The 17,991-nt window shown below is 35.6% G+C and overlaps 2 protein-coding genes across 4 annotated transcripts; one reads left to right on the forward strand and one right to left on the reverse strand.

Annotated features, from left to right (window-relative positions):
• Positions 1-8,229: 8,229 nt before the first annotated feature.
• ix (mediator complex subunit intersex) lies at positions 8,230-10,142 on the forward strand. 3 transcript variants are annotated; one of them, XM_071587482.1, is made up of 5 exons: positions 8,230-8,320; positions 8,767-8,901; positions 8,986-9,047; positions 9,123-9,207; positions 9,612-10,142. In XM_071587482.1, the coding sequence occupies exons 1-5, from the start codon at positions 8,267-8,269 to the stop codon at positions 9,900-9,902; spliced, it is 627 nt and encodes a 208-aa protein (XP_071443583.1). In that variant the 5' UTR covers positions 8,230-8,266; the 3' UTR covers positions 9,903-10,142. The 3 variants fall into 3 exon arrangements, with proteins under 3 accessions (XP_071443583.1, XP_071443585.1, XP_071443584.1); XM_071587484.1 differs by lacking the exon at positions 8,230-8,320 and adding an exon at positions 8,462-8,662; XM_071587483.1 differs by lacking the exon at positions 8,230-8,320 and having other exon boundaries at positions 8,462-8,901.
• Positions 10,143-13,439: 3,297 nt separating this feature from the next.
• On the reverse strand, positions 13,440-17,440 carry LOC139690890 (microtubule-associated protein 1 light chain 3 alpha-like). Its single transcript, XM_071588506.1, has 5 exons — positions 17,284-17,440; positions 16,994-17,049; positions 15,600-15,706; positions 15,322-15,519; positions 13,440-13,505 (listed from the first exon to the last, which is right to left on the reverse strand). Exons 1-4 carry the CDS (start codon positions 17,366-17,368, stop codon positions 15,327-15,329), a joined length of 441 nt encoding a protein of 146 aa, XP_071444607.1. The 5' UTR covers positions 17,369-17,440; the 3' UTR covers positions 13,440-13,505; positions 15,322-15,326.
• Between the last annotated feature and the right edge of the window lie 551 nt (positions 17,441-17,991).

Here is a 17,991-nt window from a genome sequence, read left to right on the forward strand (position 1 = left end):
GCTAGCATCCAATTATTTTGATATCAGTATTTCCCAGAGCTAAATTACCTCACAAGTGCCAGTGTGCTACCTTATCCTATCCATCAGTATTTAAAAAGTTGCTTTATGACTGTAAATAAAATGCACGATGTGTACATAATATGCTGAGATTGTTACCTCATGGTTTTTGATGGAGGTTATTCGATTTATTGACATTGGGAGAATGTTGTCCAAATTAATTTCCATGTGTACACTATCAAATCACTGGTGAATGTTTGAAGTTAATACAAGAATTATAGATGCTGAAGAAATAACCACCTTTTGTTTACTAGATATTTCAGTCATTAATGTGAGTTTTCTAACTGCCATAAACAGCAATTCTAGTTCGAGTATACAATTATTTTACCATTTAATTAAGTTGGCGTGGATTACATCAATGAAGTCATTATGCAATAGGCATATTGCTGATTATCTCAGTATGCAGAGGAATTAATGATTTCTTGTTTCAGATTTTATCAACAGCTTGTTCAATTTCATAACATATAAATGTTGCTCAGATGAAATAAATTGCATGTGGAGAAGACAGAATGACTGGATAACTCCTTTACTGAGGAACTTTATTTGATGTTTACCTTTGGAGAACTACAGAAAAATGTACGAGATATTCCTTCCTATTTGAAGCAAATCAATTCGACTGTGGTATTCCAGCTATGTTTATTCCTGAGTATAAAATGGAATGAAAATTATGTATGAAATTACAAACCGTTATTCTGCCATGTTGTTATGAAATAGAGGCATTTCCACCTGAGAGATGGTATTGATCCTAACACAGCATGTTAGGAAGTAAAATGCAATGAGAAGTGAAAACAAAAACACATCATCTTTTCACCAAGATCTGGGGACTTAAACGGGAAGGGTCAAGAAAATGATGGATGATGTCAAAATACATTCATACCTTCTGATGAGTCATAATTGACATGTTCTTGGAGTGCAATAAAAAGTTATCATCTATTTCTCCACGTAGCCAGTGGGATATAAGCATATCAAGTCTTCCATGTGTTCAATCTATCAAATTTTGACTTAATTGATTTAAAGCTTCAATTCAGGGACTTGAACAGCTGGTCACATTCAACCACCACATAAATTTGAAAATCACTGGATGGGACAAGTTGGTTCTTTCATTTTGGCTGGTAAGAAATATTAAGCTTTCTTCATAAGGGTGGGGGCAGGGTGAGGAAGCAGTGAAGAATTTTTTGTATTAGCTTGGAAAGTGCTAGCTATATCAAGGCTTCTGAATTTTCCACTAATGAATAATAATTGGTTTATAGGATTAGACTTAGAGGTAGCAATGGATAAGGAAATTCAATCAGAAACATGCCTCTTTCTTTTGTTCTTACAATAATTTTTGGTGTTAGTTTTCAATCTTTGGGCATTCCATAGTATCAGAAATGAATTGGGAAGTATACATTTTTTTCCTCTAGGGAAAATTAAAATGCATCTGTAACCTTAATTTAATTTACAAAATGTATTAGATTTTGTTGGTCCTGCAGACTAGTTGCTCTTTCACCCTGCCATTTTTTAGATGGGTACACAACAATTGGTGTAGTACCCCAAGTACAGAATTTGATTATTGACTAGAGGGCCTCTTTTTCTAATTCATGTGAAGCCTTATGTCCCATACAGGAAAACCAAGGTGGCAGATTTTTCAGGATAAATGACATACGGCATGAGAATAAGATGGGTAATACCAATGAGCAGGCGCAACTCTTGTAAGACCAAGGAACTTGGCCACATTTTCTGTTAAATCCAAGAGGGGAAGTCATGTTCTGAAAATTGATAAGATTTATTGCAAATAGTTAGGTAAAGCATTGAATCACAGAGCTATGGAAATGGACCTTGCCAACTTACCTCTCAACGTTGTGGAAGAGGGCAATTCTGTTCAGGTGTCTGCTGTTTATATATACTATGTGAGAAATACAAAATCATTTGAAAATTAGCAAATGTCTTAATATATTACCACTATTAACTGTAGACAAACATTCATTGATAAAATGTAACTACCATTGTCCTTAGTTATTAATTGTGAAAACAATCACACTCGTGTGTAACTCCTATCATAAATTCATTCAGTAGGTGATTTGAGTTGCCAGATAGGCTACAATTCTAGAGAGCTTATGTATTAGTGGAAAAAGCTATTCATGGCCAAGTCAATTGATGAGTTTCTGTAAGTTATTCAGAATGCAGAAATAGTGGCCAAAAGTCACCATTTCCGCATTCAGAATTGGACATCTCATAATATTGCCCAGTCACACTGGAATTCTTGTTGTGATTTAGCGACCATTGGGCTTATAAGAGCTTAGTCTAAATCTGAGACAATGTCATAATTATTGCAGCCTTTTACCTGCTCAAATATATTACCAAAGACTAAGCAGTCCATGAATTTTATTTGTGAGTATAATGGAAATTATGTTACTCACCTGAAGGACAGGGAATGTTACGAGTAGAAGTTATGAAATGAAGTACACCGGGAGTTACCTCTATTTTTTTCTCTTTGCAACAGGGCTTTAACAATGAAAGAGGTAAGCAAGTATACATGCGTATAAGAATTTTCTTATGTTGAATACAGAATCATTTTTATATTTTACTTAGACATTGAATAGTGAAACTTCATATTTTAATATAAAATAGCTTACTTGCCTTCAAGTTACCTGAAAGTATCCCCATTTGGAAATCTCATTATTCACATATTATTTGCAAGTCGGTTTATTGCATTGCAAAAGGCAATGCCCATTGAACATGAATTACTATCATCTGTCAGGGTTCAGTGGAATGGCTAATGCCATTAATTATGAAATATTGAATATAGCATATGATTTATGCACATTTTTGGGAACATAAAGTCAGTATTAATCAATGTTTTTATTTCTAAATTTCTTACTTCTTGTTAGTAGATTTTGTTTTTAAACAAAAATAATACAAATGATGATGATTGTAACAAGTAGTGTTGTGTGCAGAATGTTTTTCCAAATTTTAGATATTTTTTGTTTTTTTAATGATTTTTGTGATGAGAGTAGTTTTGAAGTGTGTTTATTCATGAGGTAGTGTTTTAATTTGTAGTGATTTTAAGTTTCCACATGTTTTTGCTGAATAGTGGGTCAATCAATCAATCATTTTCTGTTAGAGTTAGCCCACTATATAAGTTGGGTAACAGAAAACATAGTGCATTGATAAAATGTGATAAACATACTACATGACCGAAAAATTAATTTTTAAACCTTAAATTGTAATGCAATAATTACAGGCAAATGGAAGTTTAGTTTTTGGAGATCAGACATGGTTATTTATGTCGTATTATATCAGCTGAGATTCCTGAAAGGTGTCAGGAAAATCCCAGATGCTGAAAAACTTCCAGTTTCGGTTTAACTAGCAAGGTGTTGAGTAAAAGATGGACATCCTTCAGCGAGGGCTTTCAATGGGCAACTAGATTACATACCTCTGATTGTATAGTGGAATGGTTTTTTGATTATATAGAGCTGTCAACAATTGCAGTAAGGTTTTCGGCCCTGTGGAATAATTAACAGGATGTGAAAGTTCTTTAACTGCATGTGGAAATGTAAAGAGTTTAAAATGGGACAGACTCACACTGAGGCAGGAGAGCTGTTTTATATTAAACTCAATCAAAATCATCCTTACCACCTTAAAATGATGATTCTTCCCAAATATATGCCATCCGTACATGTGAAGTAGCAATCTCATGCCTCTCTGGGTCATTGAATGAAAAGAAAACTATGAATCCTTTAATAGAATCATTATCAATGAGTATCATAATGAAAATGATTCATCAGGACTCGTGTGCATGGCATGTTGAGTACATCCATCAATGAACTTGATGATCAGATGAATAGTGCAAGAAGTTATGATTTCCAGTTTTTCTCTTAACTACATATAATTATATGGTATAGCAACCTAGATTTGTGCAGCAACCATATTTACTGGTCCATAAGATGGACACATAAGATGCAGTTTGGTTTTTCAGGTTAGCATTTACAAAAAATACTTGAGCCATATAGAAAAGATCAAATTATTTTTATGCTAAAACTTAATGCAAAAATTATTGAATTGTTACATTAAAATTACAGCTACATGTATATCGCTTATTCATCATAGAATCCCAGAAATCCATCATCACTGGGCCAAGATGCTTTTCAGCTGCCTTGTTTCTGTGTTTTGAATAAAATGCATATATATAGTCAATCTTTTCAGGATTCAAGCTCTAAACCATTCCTGAAATTTCCATCATTCCTGGTGGAGCTAAGTGGAGATACATCTGACATCAGCTCAGGAAGCACTGTGGCTCCAATGCCTTGTGTTGTGGAGAAAGTTCTAGTTTCTGGAGGTATCATGAAAGCTGGAGATCCCTAATGAATCATTATTGCTGTGAAAATGGAAGTAAGTTTTTGAATGCACCAATGATCATTTTTTGCCATTACTTCTAGATAACCATCGGTAACACCTCATTCCATTAATTATTTTGACACTTAGTAGACAAAAAATTAGCACATTCTCACGACTATTGAGCCCATTGGCATCTTTAGTTGTTTCAAATTACAGGAAACCACTGGAGATGCCACAACAGTAACTTTTAATGAAGCCATCTGCAATATGTGCATTACAATGCACAATTTTCAGTGTGTTAGAGAATGCCTCTGTGGCTTAATTGGCTGAAGCACTCAGCCGGACATCGAGGGATCCAGGTTCAAATCCCAGTCAATGCGAATGATTTTTACACTCTGAAATTGTTGCATTGTAATCTCTAGTGATTTCATTAATGGACTAACATTACATGCGCTCAATAAATTTAGAATATGGAGAATTATCTTGAATAATGTGCATTCACATACCATGCATGTTAATTTAAGGTTGGGATCAAGTGTCCAATTCAAAAGTCACTCATTTACTTGTGTATTCTCATCAGCCATGTAAAATGGGATTTCTATGACAGGATAAAGCCTATTATTAAAGTGAAGAGTATGTTCAGAAATCCTGGTCCCTTCAAAATTATGTGACATAGACAACCATATTTTGTTCTAAAATAGTAATGTGAAGAAGTAAAATAAGAAATTATTTCAACTAATGTGAAAACATCTATTATAATTTTCTTTCATATATTTTTTGTCATAATAAGTAACCTACAATTCCCTCACAATGTTGCACATATAAACAGAATTCTGAAATAAAAATGTGGAAAGACAAATTGTAAATTCTTTTAACAATATTATTATAATGATCAAATTTTAACCCTTTTCCACAATATTTGAAGTATTATACAACCAGTATTACAGTACTACATCATCTTCATGTACCTGAAGATGATGTACCACATAGGAACTGGTAATGCATTAACTAAATAAATTAATAAAATAATTAGATTAGTAGCCAGAGGAAAAACGCTAGACTCGCATTATTATGTTCAACCTCAAGCCATATCATGCCTGAAACTACACAGTTTGTTCTTTTGACAACTCACAATTGCATATGTGTATGATTTGAATGCTACATTGAAATGAAAAAATCGAAAACTATTGTCAGATCAATACGGTTTGTTCTCATGGTTTCAGTTTTATAAGGATGAAATTAAATTACTTATCTTATTACTGAAGGGCTGAGCATAGTGAACAACTTCTACACTATGTGTTTCTACAATAGATTTTATTGCTTTTTCTATCATTTATTGTGGCATAGCACATATCACACATCCATTGGATTCATGCTATACAAGAGCCAGTGAGAATTTACACATGCATACTTGTATGCATGCCCTCGTACCAGGGGCATATCATAGAATATTCAACTGTGAATCTACAAGACTAAGTTGGGGCTAATTGTAAAATCTACTTGTAATATAACACTGTTCAACAAATTTTCACTGTTCCTCACATCAGTAACTTAATAAGTACAACCCATAGCACAAAGCAAAAGCTAGCATATAGCCTAATTGTACGTGCCCATATGTTGGGCATAGGGTAAAGGGTTTGCGAGTCTTATTGAGGTACATGTCAAATCTTGGTTACATGAGTGGATGTCAGCCAACAACAAGTCAAGAGAATGAAATTGTCAAGGAACAAGTGTACTATGGAATGCTTGAGTGCTGGTTTGTCTATTAATTTTAGATTGGAGAGTGAATTATATGTCTACTATTTAAAAGCGATGCACTTCTAAAATCCTGAAAATTTTGTTGATGCACGGCTAAAAGCTTGATGGAAGGAAACAATTAATTTTTTGGGAGAAACTAGTAAACAATGGCAAACGTATCGCCATTATCTGATCATGTGTACTCTACCATGTAACCTGGATTGCTAACCCTAAATTGACTGGGTCTGCTCAAATAATCGGCTATCATGCACCTGTCCCTTGTTCTCTAGACTTTTCTCCAGTTCCTTTTTCAGTAATATTTGCCACCCTGAATTGACTCTTCACCCATTCACACTATATTAGTCCTATCTTTCATCTGCCCGGCCTGCCAACCTACCGTCTTAGGACTAACAAGTATATTCCCTCTCTCAATTTTCTGCTCAATGTTTGCCTACTTTCCTAACCTCACCATCATTCCAAAATTCCAAGCTCTTAGTCTCAATGCGGTTTTCCTTTCCTGTGTCTACCATACTGAAGCTGTTGATTCTGCTTTGCAAAGATTCTGTGTGATGATGACTGCAGTATTTAGCTAGATTTCTTAACACATACCATTTATCAATTTAAATATGGATAAAGGAAATAGTCATGATCATGTTGAGAAAGAAGGCTTCATCCAGATCCTTTAACAAAAGTTAACAAAAGAATCTGACAAAGTTCTGATTTTCTCTTTTAAATAATCTTGGCTTAAAGAGGCAGAAAAATTAAACAATGTTCAGAATTCTAAGAAGTAACCACACCATTATCACAGAAGCATTAGGATAAATATAAATGAGCTAATTCAAGCAGGAAGGCAAATAGAGGAAGAGTTCAAGACCTCGAAAATCATGTCTTGCTGTGATTAAAAAATAAGGTGAAAACTTTCCCATCATTTGAGATGATATATGGAATAATTTGAGCTTTGAGTGTGTCAAGGGAATTTAAGATTCGACAAAGTGATATCAGAGCAAGCATTGGTTGGAGTAGATGGATGATTCTACTGGCCCTGCGAAATAATGCGTTGGACGTTGGATGCAGACAGACCCAACTGGTCTGCAATTTCTTCATTGGTAAAGCATCGGTCTGTGTTCAGCAGTGTCCTCACTCTGTCCACATTCGTGTCGGTTCTTGCCGTCGACGGCCGTCCGGAGCGATGGTCGTCTTCAACGAGCTCCCTACCCTCTTTAAACAACTTGTGCCACTCAAATACTGTGGATCGGCTTAAGGCAGTGTCCCCATAAGCCTGCTTGATCATATCGAGGGTCTCAGTTGCCGTCTTCCCGAGTTTCGCACAAAACTTCACGGAATAACGTTGCTCTAAATTCAGATTCATTTTGTTTTTCGACGCGGACAAAAAACTTGCTTCACTAAACACGGTATCCTCACTCAACGGCAGCCCGCAGGCGACTGAGGTTGGTGTCGGTCTATTGCTAAGAGTCCCCTCCACCTTACCCTGCCAGGCAGACCCCCCATCCACCGCTCCGTTCGCGCCAGAGAAAATCAGTCCTACCACTTTTGGGTGCGACCCTGTATGAAAATGCCTCGCTCTGGGCCAATCCACTTTCCGAGCCTTCCCAGATACAATACTGAGAAGTTGCTTGTATACCAAAGGTATATTATTAACATATGTAACATGTTTGGCTAAGGCCTAAGCCATCCTCATCTACGTCATATTCTCTTTCTGTTTAACCTTGCTGGCCTAATTCCTTTACTATACAGTTCCCTTTTAATAGTTTCTTTAGTTACTTTTGTGTACTTAAAGGTTTCATTGATCCCGTAGCCTTCTCGGTCAAATTACTAATACTCATATTTTCACAACCTGTAGCAAGTGAATACAACTCAGCAGCATGAACGCCTGGGATGTTCTTCAATTTTTATGCTTATATTGTGTTTAGTATGACGATTTTACCAAATCACTATCAAAGAGCAATGGATTTGTTGATACTATCTCAGGGATGCCTTTTGCCAAGGGCTCGGCAGTCCGTCACTCTAATAGCATCAGCGACTTTCGCGGAATAGCTTCTAATACCAGATGGTCAGCCTAAAGCAATATCAATCGGGCGCCATTGTTGAAGAATTACCTCCATGGAAGACGCTACTACGTTAGACGAGGGGTGGGATGTTACCCGGCTTTTTTAGTTGGAAAACCCTCTTGCAGGTGGCTCGAAATAAGGTTGTAATTATAAGAAAATATTTTCCTTTTCAAAACTAATGAGTTAATATTATCCCACATCATATCATAAACAACGGCAAAATCAATAATAATCAGATAATTTTTCGCTGGTGCAATGAGGTAAAATTTCGTTATTCACTTTTTCACAACAACTTGGAGAAACTTCCACTATATGTTGTGTTTGTTTTCGGTTAACTTGTTTAACTCTCGCAATCGTTGATGGTCACGATTGATAAAAAATGTAAACTGCAGTAGACAGAACTGCGACATTATTAGTCGTTTAAGTGTCACGGGTATGATTCCTTTTTGAACTTTGTGTGCGTCGTCTCCGGTTGTAAAATGGTAAATACGCCCCAGTAGGTTGCTAATCGAGGGCAGTGCTGGTGTCAGTTTAAATCGTCAGGGAAACCTTAAACACAGTTTCTTCATCCAAAATGAATATTCAGGCTCAGCAGCAGCAACCAGGTACACCTCAGCAACAAGGGCAACCTCAGCAACAGCAAATTCCTCAGCAACAGGAAAGATTGGATAATATATCCAAAGTTAAATCGTTGATGCCAGCTCTAAAGGAGTCCTTAGTGGTGGGGAAACCAATACCGTGTAGTATTTCGTTTAAATATTTATTTCATTGATTATTGCAAATTACTAATGTACATTTTATTTAGGCCGTGTTCAAAACATCTGCGCAAACGTTTCATCAAAACTGCCTGGTTGACGTAGGATCATTGTAAGTAAATGGAAATCGGTCTAATTCGTTTCTTTTGTAACCGATTCCTTCATATGAGTTTCATTTTAATTTCAGGAAAGGAGTGGATGTTCCATTGCCAAGATTTGACAAAAACATAGAAGAGTTTTATTCCATTTGTGATCAGATCGAACTTCATTTAGTAAGTAATCATCAAATCAATTTTGATGTATCTATCATTTAACCTAGAGCATGAGTTGGGTTTATATTCACCTTAAGTACGGAGATACTGTATCGTGACGTTCCGGCGGACGGCCATCGGCCTTCGTGAAAATTTTCGAAAAAATGAATTAACTACTTTTTTAATTGAACGGGTCAGGTTTCACACGATTGGTTTCATACACGAGAAATTCCTTGTCAAAATGTGTGATGTAACTGAACAATCGTTCCCATTAGGTGGCGTATTGTTATTTAGATAATTAATATCTTGTTGCTGATTACTGATTCAGTCCTACCTCGTGTTTTTCGTTGTTTTAGACTTTTGGCAACTAGTAGTCATGATGATTTTTTCGTAAACCCATGTTATATATGTTCGTTCTTTTTCAGAAAACTTCAATAGCATGTGTTTCCCAGGGGGGAAGTAGCCAGAGGTATCTCCCACTCCCTGTGGCACTCACTCGCACAGAAGCATCGCCGTCGGTTGTCAATCCAACTCCTTCGTCGGCCCAGGTGACCGCTGCAGGAGGAGGCAATCAAGGTGGTGATCCATCAGGTGGAGGGTCTTCTATGCTCACATATTCTCAGTTTCTTGCCACTGTCAGGGCCCAGGTATCCTATGCTAGGGAAATTCATCATGCACTAGTAGCAGCCGCCCAAAATGTGACGTCTGGTGACTGATATTTGTACCTTTAGGAAATTTTCATCAGTGGACTTTAATGTTATTATTTTATTTGCTTATAAAGGCAACAGAATATTATCGTTTAACTTTTTCGTGAAGATTGAGAATCATTTTATCAAGTTAACGTTGTCATGATTGTGATATATTTATGGCGAATATGTACTTGATGACTTGAAGGAATTCCCATGCCCTTGGCTGTGCGTTGCCTTTTTTTAACAATAAATCCTGTCATATTCTAATTTATGAGTGCTCATTTTTTTCACTTTCAGTGATGATATATTTTCTATTCTTTTAAATTACCATTCATTTAGTGGATACAATGTTTGTTTTTATTTCAAGTGCCAGTCAACATTACCAATCAATTATACCATTATAGGTCCTAATTCTGCGGTCTCAAATTACAAAACATCTGCTTGTACTATTTTGTGGGGAGAGTATTTAAGATTCAACCTTAATCCTTTCCTTTATTCTTTGACATATTTTCTCCTATTGTATGGCATGTTTTGATTGGGCCAATTTTTTATTCTTTCATCCAACCTATTGTGTTACCCATTTTTGCTTAGCCTCCTTGCTTCTTTAATTCATTAGTCAATCTTCATTTCCTACCTGATTCATTGTGAGGTGGATCTTAAGCCATCTTATATTTCAATAGAAATAGTCTAAATTTAAGATAAATTTAACTTGGTCAAAGTTACCATTCTTGAATGACTTGCTTCCATCAGCCATGTGTGTAAACCCCTGTAGGTATTTGGGCTGTTAAGTAAGCCCTGCATTTTTCTGATGATGTGTTTAATTAGGGGACATGGTAGAGTGCTGACCTATAGTTAGGTTCAATTTCCAGGTATGCATTCTGGTTACCCTGAGCTTCTCTCAAGCTGTTTAGTTCTTCCGGTATCAGAACTTCCTGGGAAACAATAGAAATCACGGGAAAAGAAACTGGCCCCCATACCCTGATGTGAATTTCAAACAATTGGGCTTGGTATTAGGTGATCTGTACCCTCACCTATCAAGCTGACCTTCAGTTTGAGAACTATGGTTTGATGGTATTCGATTAAACCTTTGTTAGGCACACATGATTTTTGAACCCTGTTAGTTATGCTGGGTCAGATACTCATTTTAACATTGTGCTTTTATGTAATATTGTCAATGGATAATGAAAACAGTTGTTAATTGAATCTTTTTTTATTCAAGATATAAATAACTGCCCACTTTTTATCAGTGTTACCTTTATCTTACCTATTACAGTAATTACAGGAATACAGTATATTACAGTAATACCTATATCTTCCGATAAATATAAAATGTATCATCTATGAAAAATAGTTAAAATATGAAATATTTAGAGATACTCATTTGATTGTCATAATGGTTTATCCAAAATTTTTCCCCTAAATACTCTTAGCATTTATTCAAACATGAAATTTTGGACTTCTTTCATGTATATTTCACTCAAGAATATATTTTGGTATTTATATAGAAGGTACACTGATTTGTCTTCCTGCTGACAATTATCTTAAGTCTTGCTAAATGGGTATGGTGAAAATATTATCTTATTCTTGCAACTGTACATATACAGCACTCATTCTATGTATCAATTTGATCATTTTGTTATTCAAGATCAATTTTTATTATAATTATTAAGTAATATACCAGTTAAGGTAGGTTTTGGCTGGGCACAACTACTAAATAAATATTTTGTGACTCCTAACAAAACAGAATCCAGCAAAGCACTCTACCTCAAGTCCCTCTTAATCCCTGTGTACTTCCTTCCTCCCTTTATCTCATCCAACATCCCTATCCAGTTCCTGCCCTTTCCTCATTTGCCTAACATTCTCCCCTGTTTAAGTTGTCAGCATCCCACTGTCGATCAATATGCCCTTCATCCATTTTTCCTGCCTCCTTAGGATTTCTCCGAACAAACCCCTCTCCTTGCCCACCATACCTAGTACTTCCTCATTTGTTTTCCTTTTGGTCCATTTCACCTTCTCCATTCTTCTCCACTAGCGCATTTCAAAAGCCTCCAATCTACATCCACCCTCCTGCTTCCATGACCACTTTTCCATGCCTTACATAGCTACACTCCCTATCAAAGTTTGAGTTTTTTCTTAATATCCTTACTCAACGTCCCTGTTATCAACTCCTTTGCCTAGCGCAATTTTTCTCCTTACGTCCCTACTACTTAGATCATGTTGGTCCAAAACACTTCTGGGATATGTAAACTGTTCTACCTACACTATTTTTTCTGTCCTATTTTAATGTTAAGCTTCACTTTTCTTCTTCCTGGAATATCGCCTAACCTTTTGTTTTATAAATATTGATTCTCATCCCATATCTATCGCACTGAATTTCCAAGCAATGCTTGCAACCACTTGGCTGACTGACGAACTAAAGCTTGGTCATCAGCGAACCTAACTGATTTTACGAATGCCCCATGCCTCTTTAATCATTTCCTCCTCAGATACGTCAATCAGCACTGGTGGTAATGGGCAAACCTGCCTTCCTAAAACTGCCCATCCAGACTCACCATTCCCCTCTTGCACCTGAGCAGTCTGAGACATGTACAGGTTGCGGATTAGCCTCCTTTCCCTCCAATCTTTTCCTATTTTCTTCAATATACTCATTAGTTTTTCTCAAGTTTCACTCTGTCAAATGCTTTTTCGAAATCTATGAAACAGGTAAATACATCCTGATTGCATTCTATTTTCCTCTCGATTATTGATCTCATTACCGCAATGGCATCATGCGTGCCTATCCCCTTCCTAAACCCGAACTGATCAAGCCCTATCAATCATTTGCCCCACTCTCTATCCTTTTGTTGATTATCCTGAGAATAACTTCAGCTGCATGGGAAATCAAACTTATTGTTCTGTAGTCCTTATATGATATAACCTTTGCCCATTACAGGATAAGAACTAACACTGATCTCATGAAGTCTTCCGGCCAGATTCTTTCCTCATTGATGCCAGTCCATATAGACTCTTCCATATTTTCCTAAACCTTTTAGTTGTTCTGCAGGAATGTTGTCAACCCCCATGGTCTTATATGATTTCATCTCCTGTAATGCCCTTTCTATCTCATTGTCGTGTATGCCTGGGCCTAAGCTATCTTCCTCTATGTTATGTTCCTTTTCTATATCCAACCTTATTGGCCAAAGTTCTCTACCATACACTTCTTTATATTCCTTCCATCTCTCTTGGATCTAATAAATCCGCTCACTCTGCCATATTCGGTGTATTCTGCTATAAATGCCTATATTACCACGGGGCTTTTAATTATGAAAATAATCTTAGTTCCGGAAACAAAAAATAATTAAGTGCAAATTATATTTTATCACATATTTATTAAAACATATTATATATTTATTAAAACATCTAGATTATAATGCATTTTTAAAAACCATACAAGTATGCCTAAATGTTTTTTGCATTCTTTTTGAATAAATTACCCTAACCTAGAAATTTATAACTGACAATCCCATTACGTTAGATGGTTAAAATGAGGTTAAAAATGTAGGGCCTAAAATTTGAACTGTTCGGGCATCATCAGGTCTCACTTTTTGTTGCTTGCTGTATCACTGAGGTAGTCCTCTTGGTTAGATCACTCTGAAAAAGGTGAAAATTTATAAGGTGTACCAAATTAAAAATAAAGTGGGTGATTAACGTGTTACAGCAGAATTTATTTAGAATGATATAAATAAGTAGGAAATCAAAACATAACAGTCAATTATATGCATTATGCTATGCTAGCAAGTTTTTGTGTCCCCCAGATTTCATTTTAATTAAATTTGATTTCCAGCCATGCCAGCAAATTTCAATTAAAAACTATACATTTACAATTCATATCAATATTTCCTTGGGCGGAGACTGAGAAATCGTATTTCAAGAAATTTCATGGGAATATGACAAGAGAATGCAGCCAAATTATCTTGAATTATTCTCAATGGAGCACACAAGTTTACAAAAATCCTGATGCAGAAATTAATATAGTTTACTTAACTTTGGCACCATGTATTAGATTTTTGGATATGCCTTTAATTCAAGAGTTGCGCATTTTTATAAAATCCATTTGATATCCTGTTTCCCAACATCTATAGAATCAATGGTCTTTGTATTTAAAATTCATTCCCAAGTTCACTTATACGCTATGTATGGCTTTATCTCTTTTCAACTCTACAAACTGCTACCACTATATGACCTTAATTCCACATACTAATATCCTTTGTATTCATTTCCCAATTTAATAACTCTCCTTATCAATGCAATTAGATGATGTGGAAAACATGTCAAATTCAAAATAACTAAATTAAATCACATTAGTTTTAACATTGATATTTAATAAAAACACAATGGATCCACGCGTAATAGTAATTATTGTGCACAGCTTCTCATCCTTACAAGTATCGGGACAAAAAATGGGGGCAGCTGGTGACAAGAAGGATTTACTGCTACTCTAAATGCTACATATAAAGCAACCTTATTAGTGAAAGTTACCCTTCATTATCAAATTATCTTACTGAGACTATACTCTCCAGCAAAGTTTTCAGAGGCAATAATTCTATGATATTTGGTTATCAACACTTTCAAACCAAAGATATATCATAATTTGGATAGAAGTGGTGTTCATGAAGTGGAGTTTATGCATATTGATATTTTGGTCACAATGAACAGGAAGTTGCGGGTAAGGTAAGAGAGAAATTATTTGTGATAGCAATTGATGCTCTCTGGTTGAGCAAAACATACATCTAATGAAGAACAATGTAGAAATTTCAGCAAGAAGGTTATGCATTTTGTAACTCCTTTTTTCTGTGAAACTGACACAATCCTATCTCTTACCCCTCTCCTAAACAACTTCACGCTCATTAGTCTATGACTATAGGTGCTTAATACCCAGAGCAATCAATTAATATCCGGCCTATCGGGAATGGTGCTTAAACATACTACGCAAAATAAAGTGTTTTAACATTTTAAAAATTGTAATGGTTCAGTCCAGAAACTTTTCATTTTTTAATATAATCCACTTAATCTAGTTCATTAAAATTGAACTCGGTGCTTAAATAAAATCATAACCTCAAAAGTCATATATCCTCCTACTCCCAGCCTTCTCTGTGCTCGCCCACTCCACATGGGCCATTGCCATTGTAGAGATATGCCCAAAGAGTATGCCCCTCTTCTTTAACTTCAATAAATATTCTGTTTAAGTCCCATAACAAATAAACAATGCTAAAGGCCTATGATAATGAACTTATCAATTGATTGAAACTTGAATTATATATTCAATTTTTTCTATTTTTAAGTGCCTTAAGTGAGTATGTGAATGTCTCAATCTTTTTTTTTTTACTTTTTTGCACCTTTGTTTGTGTACTTTTCATATTTAAAGAAATTTTAAATATAAAACATTACTTTCTAAATTATGAATTACCTTTTTCAACGACAAGAAGGCATTTCGTTTGGCAAATTCCCTCCAAAAGCCTCCTGTGACGCATATGTAATGTACAGGAAGCCATCTTCTTCTTTATATTCATTATATATTTGTGCAACAGTTTTTGACATAGAGGTTATGCTTTTGTTGTTTATTAAAAGATAAAATGCTTGATGACTCTTGAGTTCACTTCTATTCCTGTAAATTTATTGAATCCAGACATTAAGCATTCAATAAGATGGCAAAAGATTTCATACATCATTATTTGCAGTATTTACCTAATTATTGAGACAAACTGTGACATGGTTATCTCTTTTGGTACTAGAAATTTTGTTTTGTCAAGCAAAGGGAGGGCTTTTTCCTTATCATATTTCTCAACTATTACCTGTGTTAAAAAGAGAAGGAGAATTGAACTAGTAAATTAGAATACTACCAAATTATGACAACTACAGTCATATTCCATAGCATTGACAAACATCATAACCCTTGCATCATAAAAGTGTACTCATTGCAGAATAAATAGGTCAAAAGTTGACTACCTTGCTAGCACCTAGTAATTGTAGGTTAGTAGTTTTATAATGACTGCCTTTTAAAGGTATATGGTGACAATAAATATGCTAAATTTGTATACTTAACACTTTCAGGCTTCACTAAGCGGAATTGTTATATGTCCACATTAAATGAGATTGTAACGTTAATGAATGAAATGAGTTCCACTTCCCTTACTTGAAAAACCCTGACCCTCCCACCTTCAACTTTCCACCCTCCTCCCTCTTACATAGCCACCCCCTCTCCTCTTTTCTAAGGGTTTATATTCAACTGCTGTATGCGAACCAAACTTATTACAGATGATGCCGCAAGTTGGTGTAATGCATTGTACCCTAATGTAAAGTAGTAGTAATGGTTTTAGGGTGCATCAACTGCTGTGGTCATTTCGCACCTTAAAATCAAGTCTATGGAAAATTACAAACTAATTTGATACGTGGAAAATCACAAACTCATTTAATATGGATGCACTAAATTTGGTTGCTAACAATGTGAATTCCATTGAAGTCTACACAATGTGATCAGAGCATTTACAGAAAGAGGACATCATATCATGATATATTTAAACACCTTCCTATTATTAGAGTAGCATCAATGATATGTCTGTTTCTAACACTTGGCCTTTTTTGAAATATTAACCATAAGCAGATGTAATTATGTATTGAAGCTGAGAAAAATTATTTCGGACCTAATGCAATGTTATCTTACCTCAATTAAACATTAGACCCCCCGCCGAGGCATAAATGGCTCATGATATTGTTGGTAAAATGACTAGGTAGTTACTTCATTATTTTTTTGTCACCCAATATTAGAATAAATATAGCTTCTGGAATTTATAGCAGAAAAATTGGGGTAGTACATTTTACAGACCGACAGGAGCATGATTACCGCAAGATAATATTTTGGACATTTTCAAATCGTAGATGTAGCATGGGTCCTTGATTCGCGTTCTTACACTGAACTGCCGGCAGTCTCATGGAAAAATGATACCGCGCCATGGATTCCTTAGAACATTTGGGAAAACGACGGCGTAATTGTACAGGTATTGTAAAAATGGACTGTCTTGATACTCGCTGGTGAAAGATATTTGCATATCTGCAATAGTGTTCGTCTACATCAAACTTACCGGAACCTTTGTAGGAAATTTTTTTCTTATGGCTTTTACTTCTTCCTTTCGCGTGGCTGAAATTTTAAGAATAATTGACATTAATGAAAAAGTCGTATCGTTATACTGTGCTAAAATTAATTATTACTTTAGGATAACATATTGCCATCACAAACACTAATTAAGATTTAAAAGCCTTGCGACGTTGTTCAATCCCAGTATTTGTAATGAGGTGTGTCGTAAACTGCAAGTTTCGATTCTCATCCGACCAGACAAAGAAGTTCATCAGTCAAAAGGCTCTGTTTACTCACCGAAAGATTTTCTTGTTTTATAAGAACTGTAGTTATTTTTCCCGTTGGAATATTTTCCGTGGGGAGGTAATTCAGACAAAGGCATTGTTTCAAATTTTCCAAATTAAGAATTCATGGAAGAACACGTCTTTCAGCGTATTTACTTAACCGTACAGTTCGTGACAATGCGTTCATTCCCGATCACTCGGTCAAGTGAAATCACTGCCTTATCCTATCGCTATCCTGGGTTCATACCGTTCGTCATACTTATGACGCTATACAACTCAATTGGTTGTAGGCTCCCTGAGTAGGGAAGCGCCACAAAAAAACTTTTCTGCATGTTCCTAGGTGCCTCCTATGAATCCTCGTACCTGGAAACCTAATGAATTCGGGAATTGTACGTTTACTGACTTAGAGAATGTGTCTTTTTCTTTAATATTACCTAATACTTTCCACTAATGACGACCGACGAATATCAAGCAAAATATCTTGACTATAGTGAGGGAGACACTGGAAATGGAACAACAAACCTGTTTTGTTTCCGGAGTATGTGAACGTTTATCAGGCGAAATGACGTTGATTATCCATTTATAATTGTATTAAGTTCACAATTCGTTGTGCTGTAAATTTTAGGGACACTAGCATTAATTTGTACTGAGTATTTGCGCATGTGTGAAATAGTTGTACCATGCTATTTTTTTGGCTACAAATTATTGCAAATGTCTTGAG

Source organism: Hetaerina americana, unplaced genomic scaffold, assembly GCF_022747635.1.
Source record: "Hetaerina americana unplaced genomic scaffold, ioHetAmer1.1.p SCAF_3, whole genome shotgun sequence".
In the NCBI taxonomy this organism is placed as follows: Eukaryota; Metazoa; Arthropoda; class Insecta; order Odonata; family Calopterygidae; genus Hetaerina; species Hetaerina americana.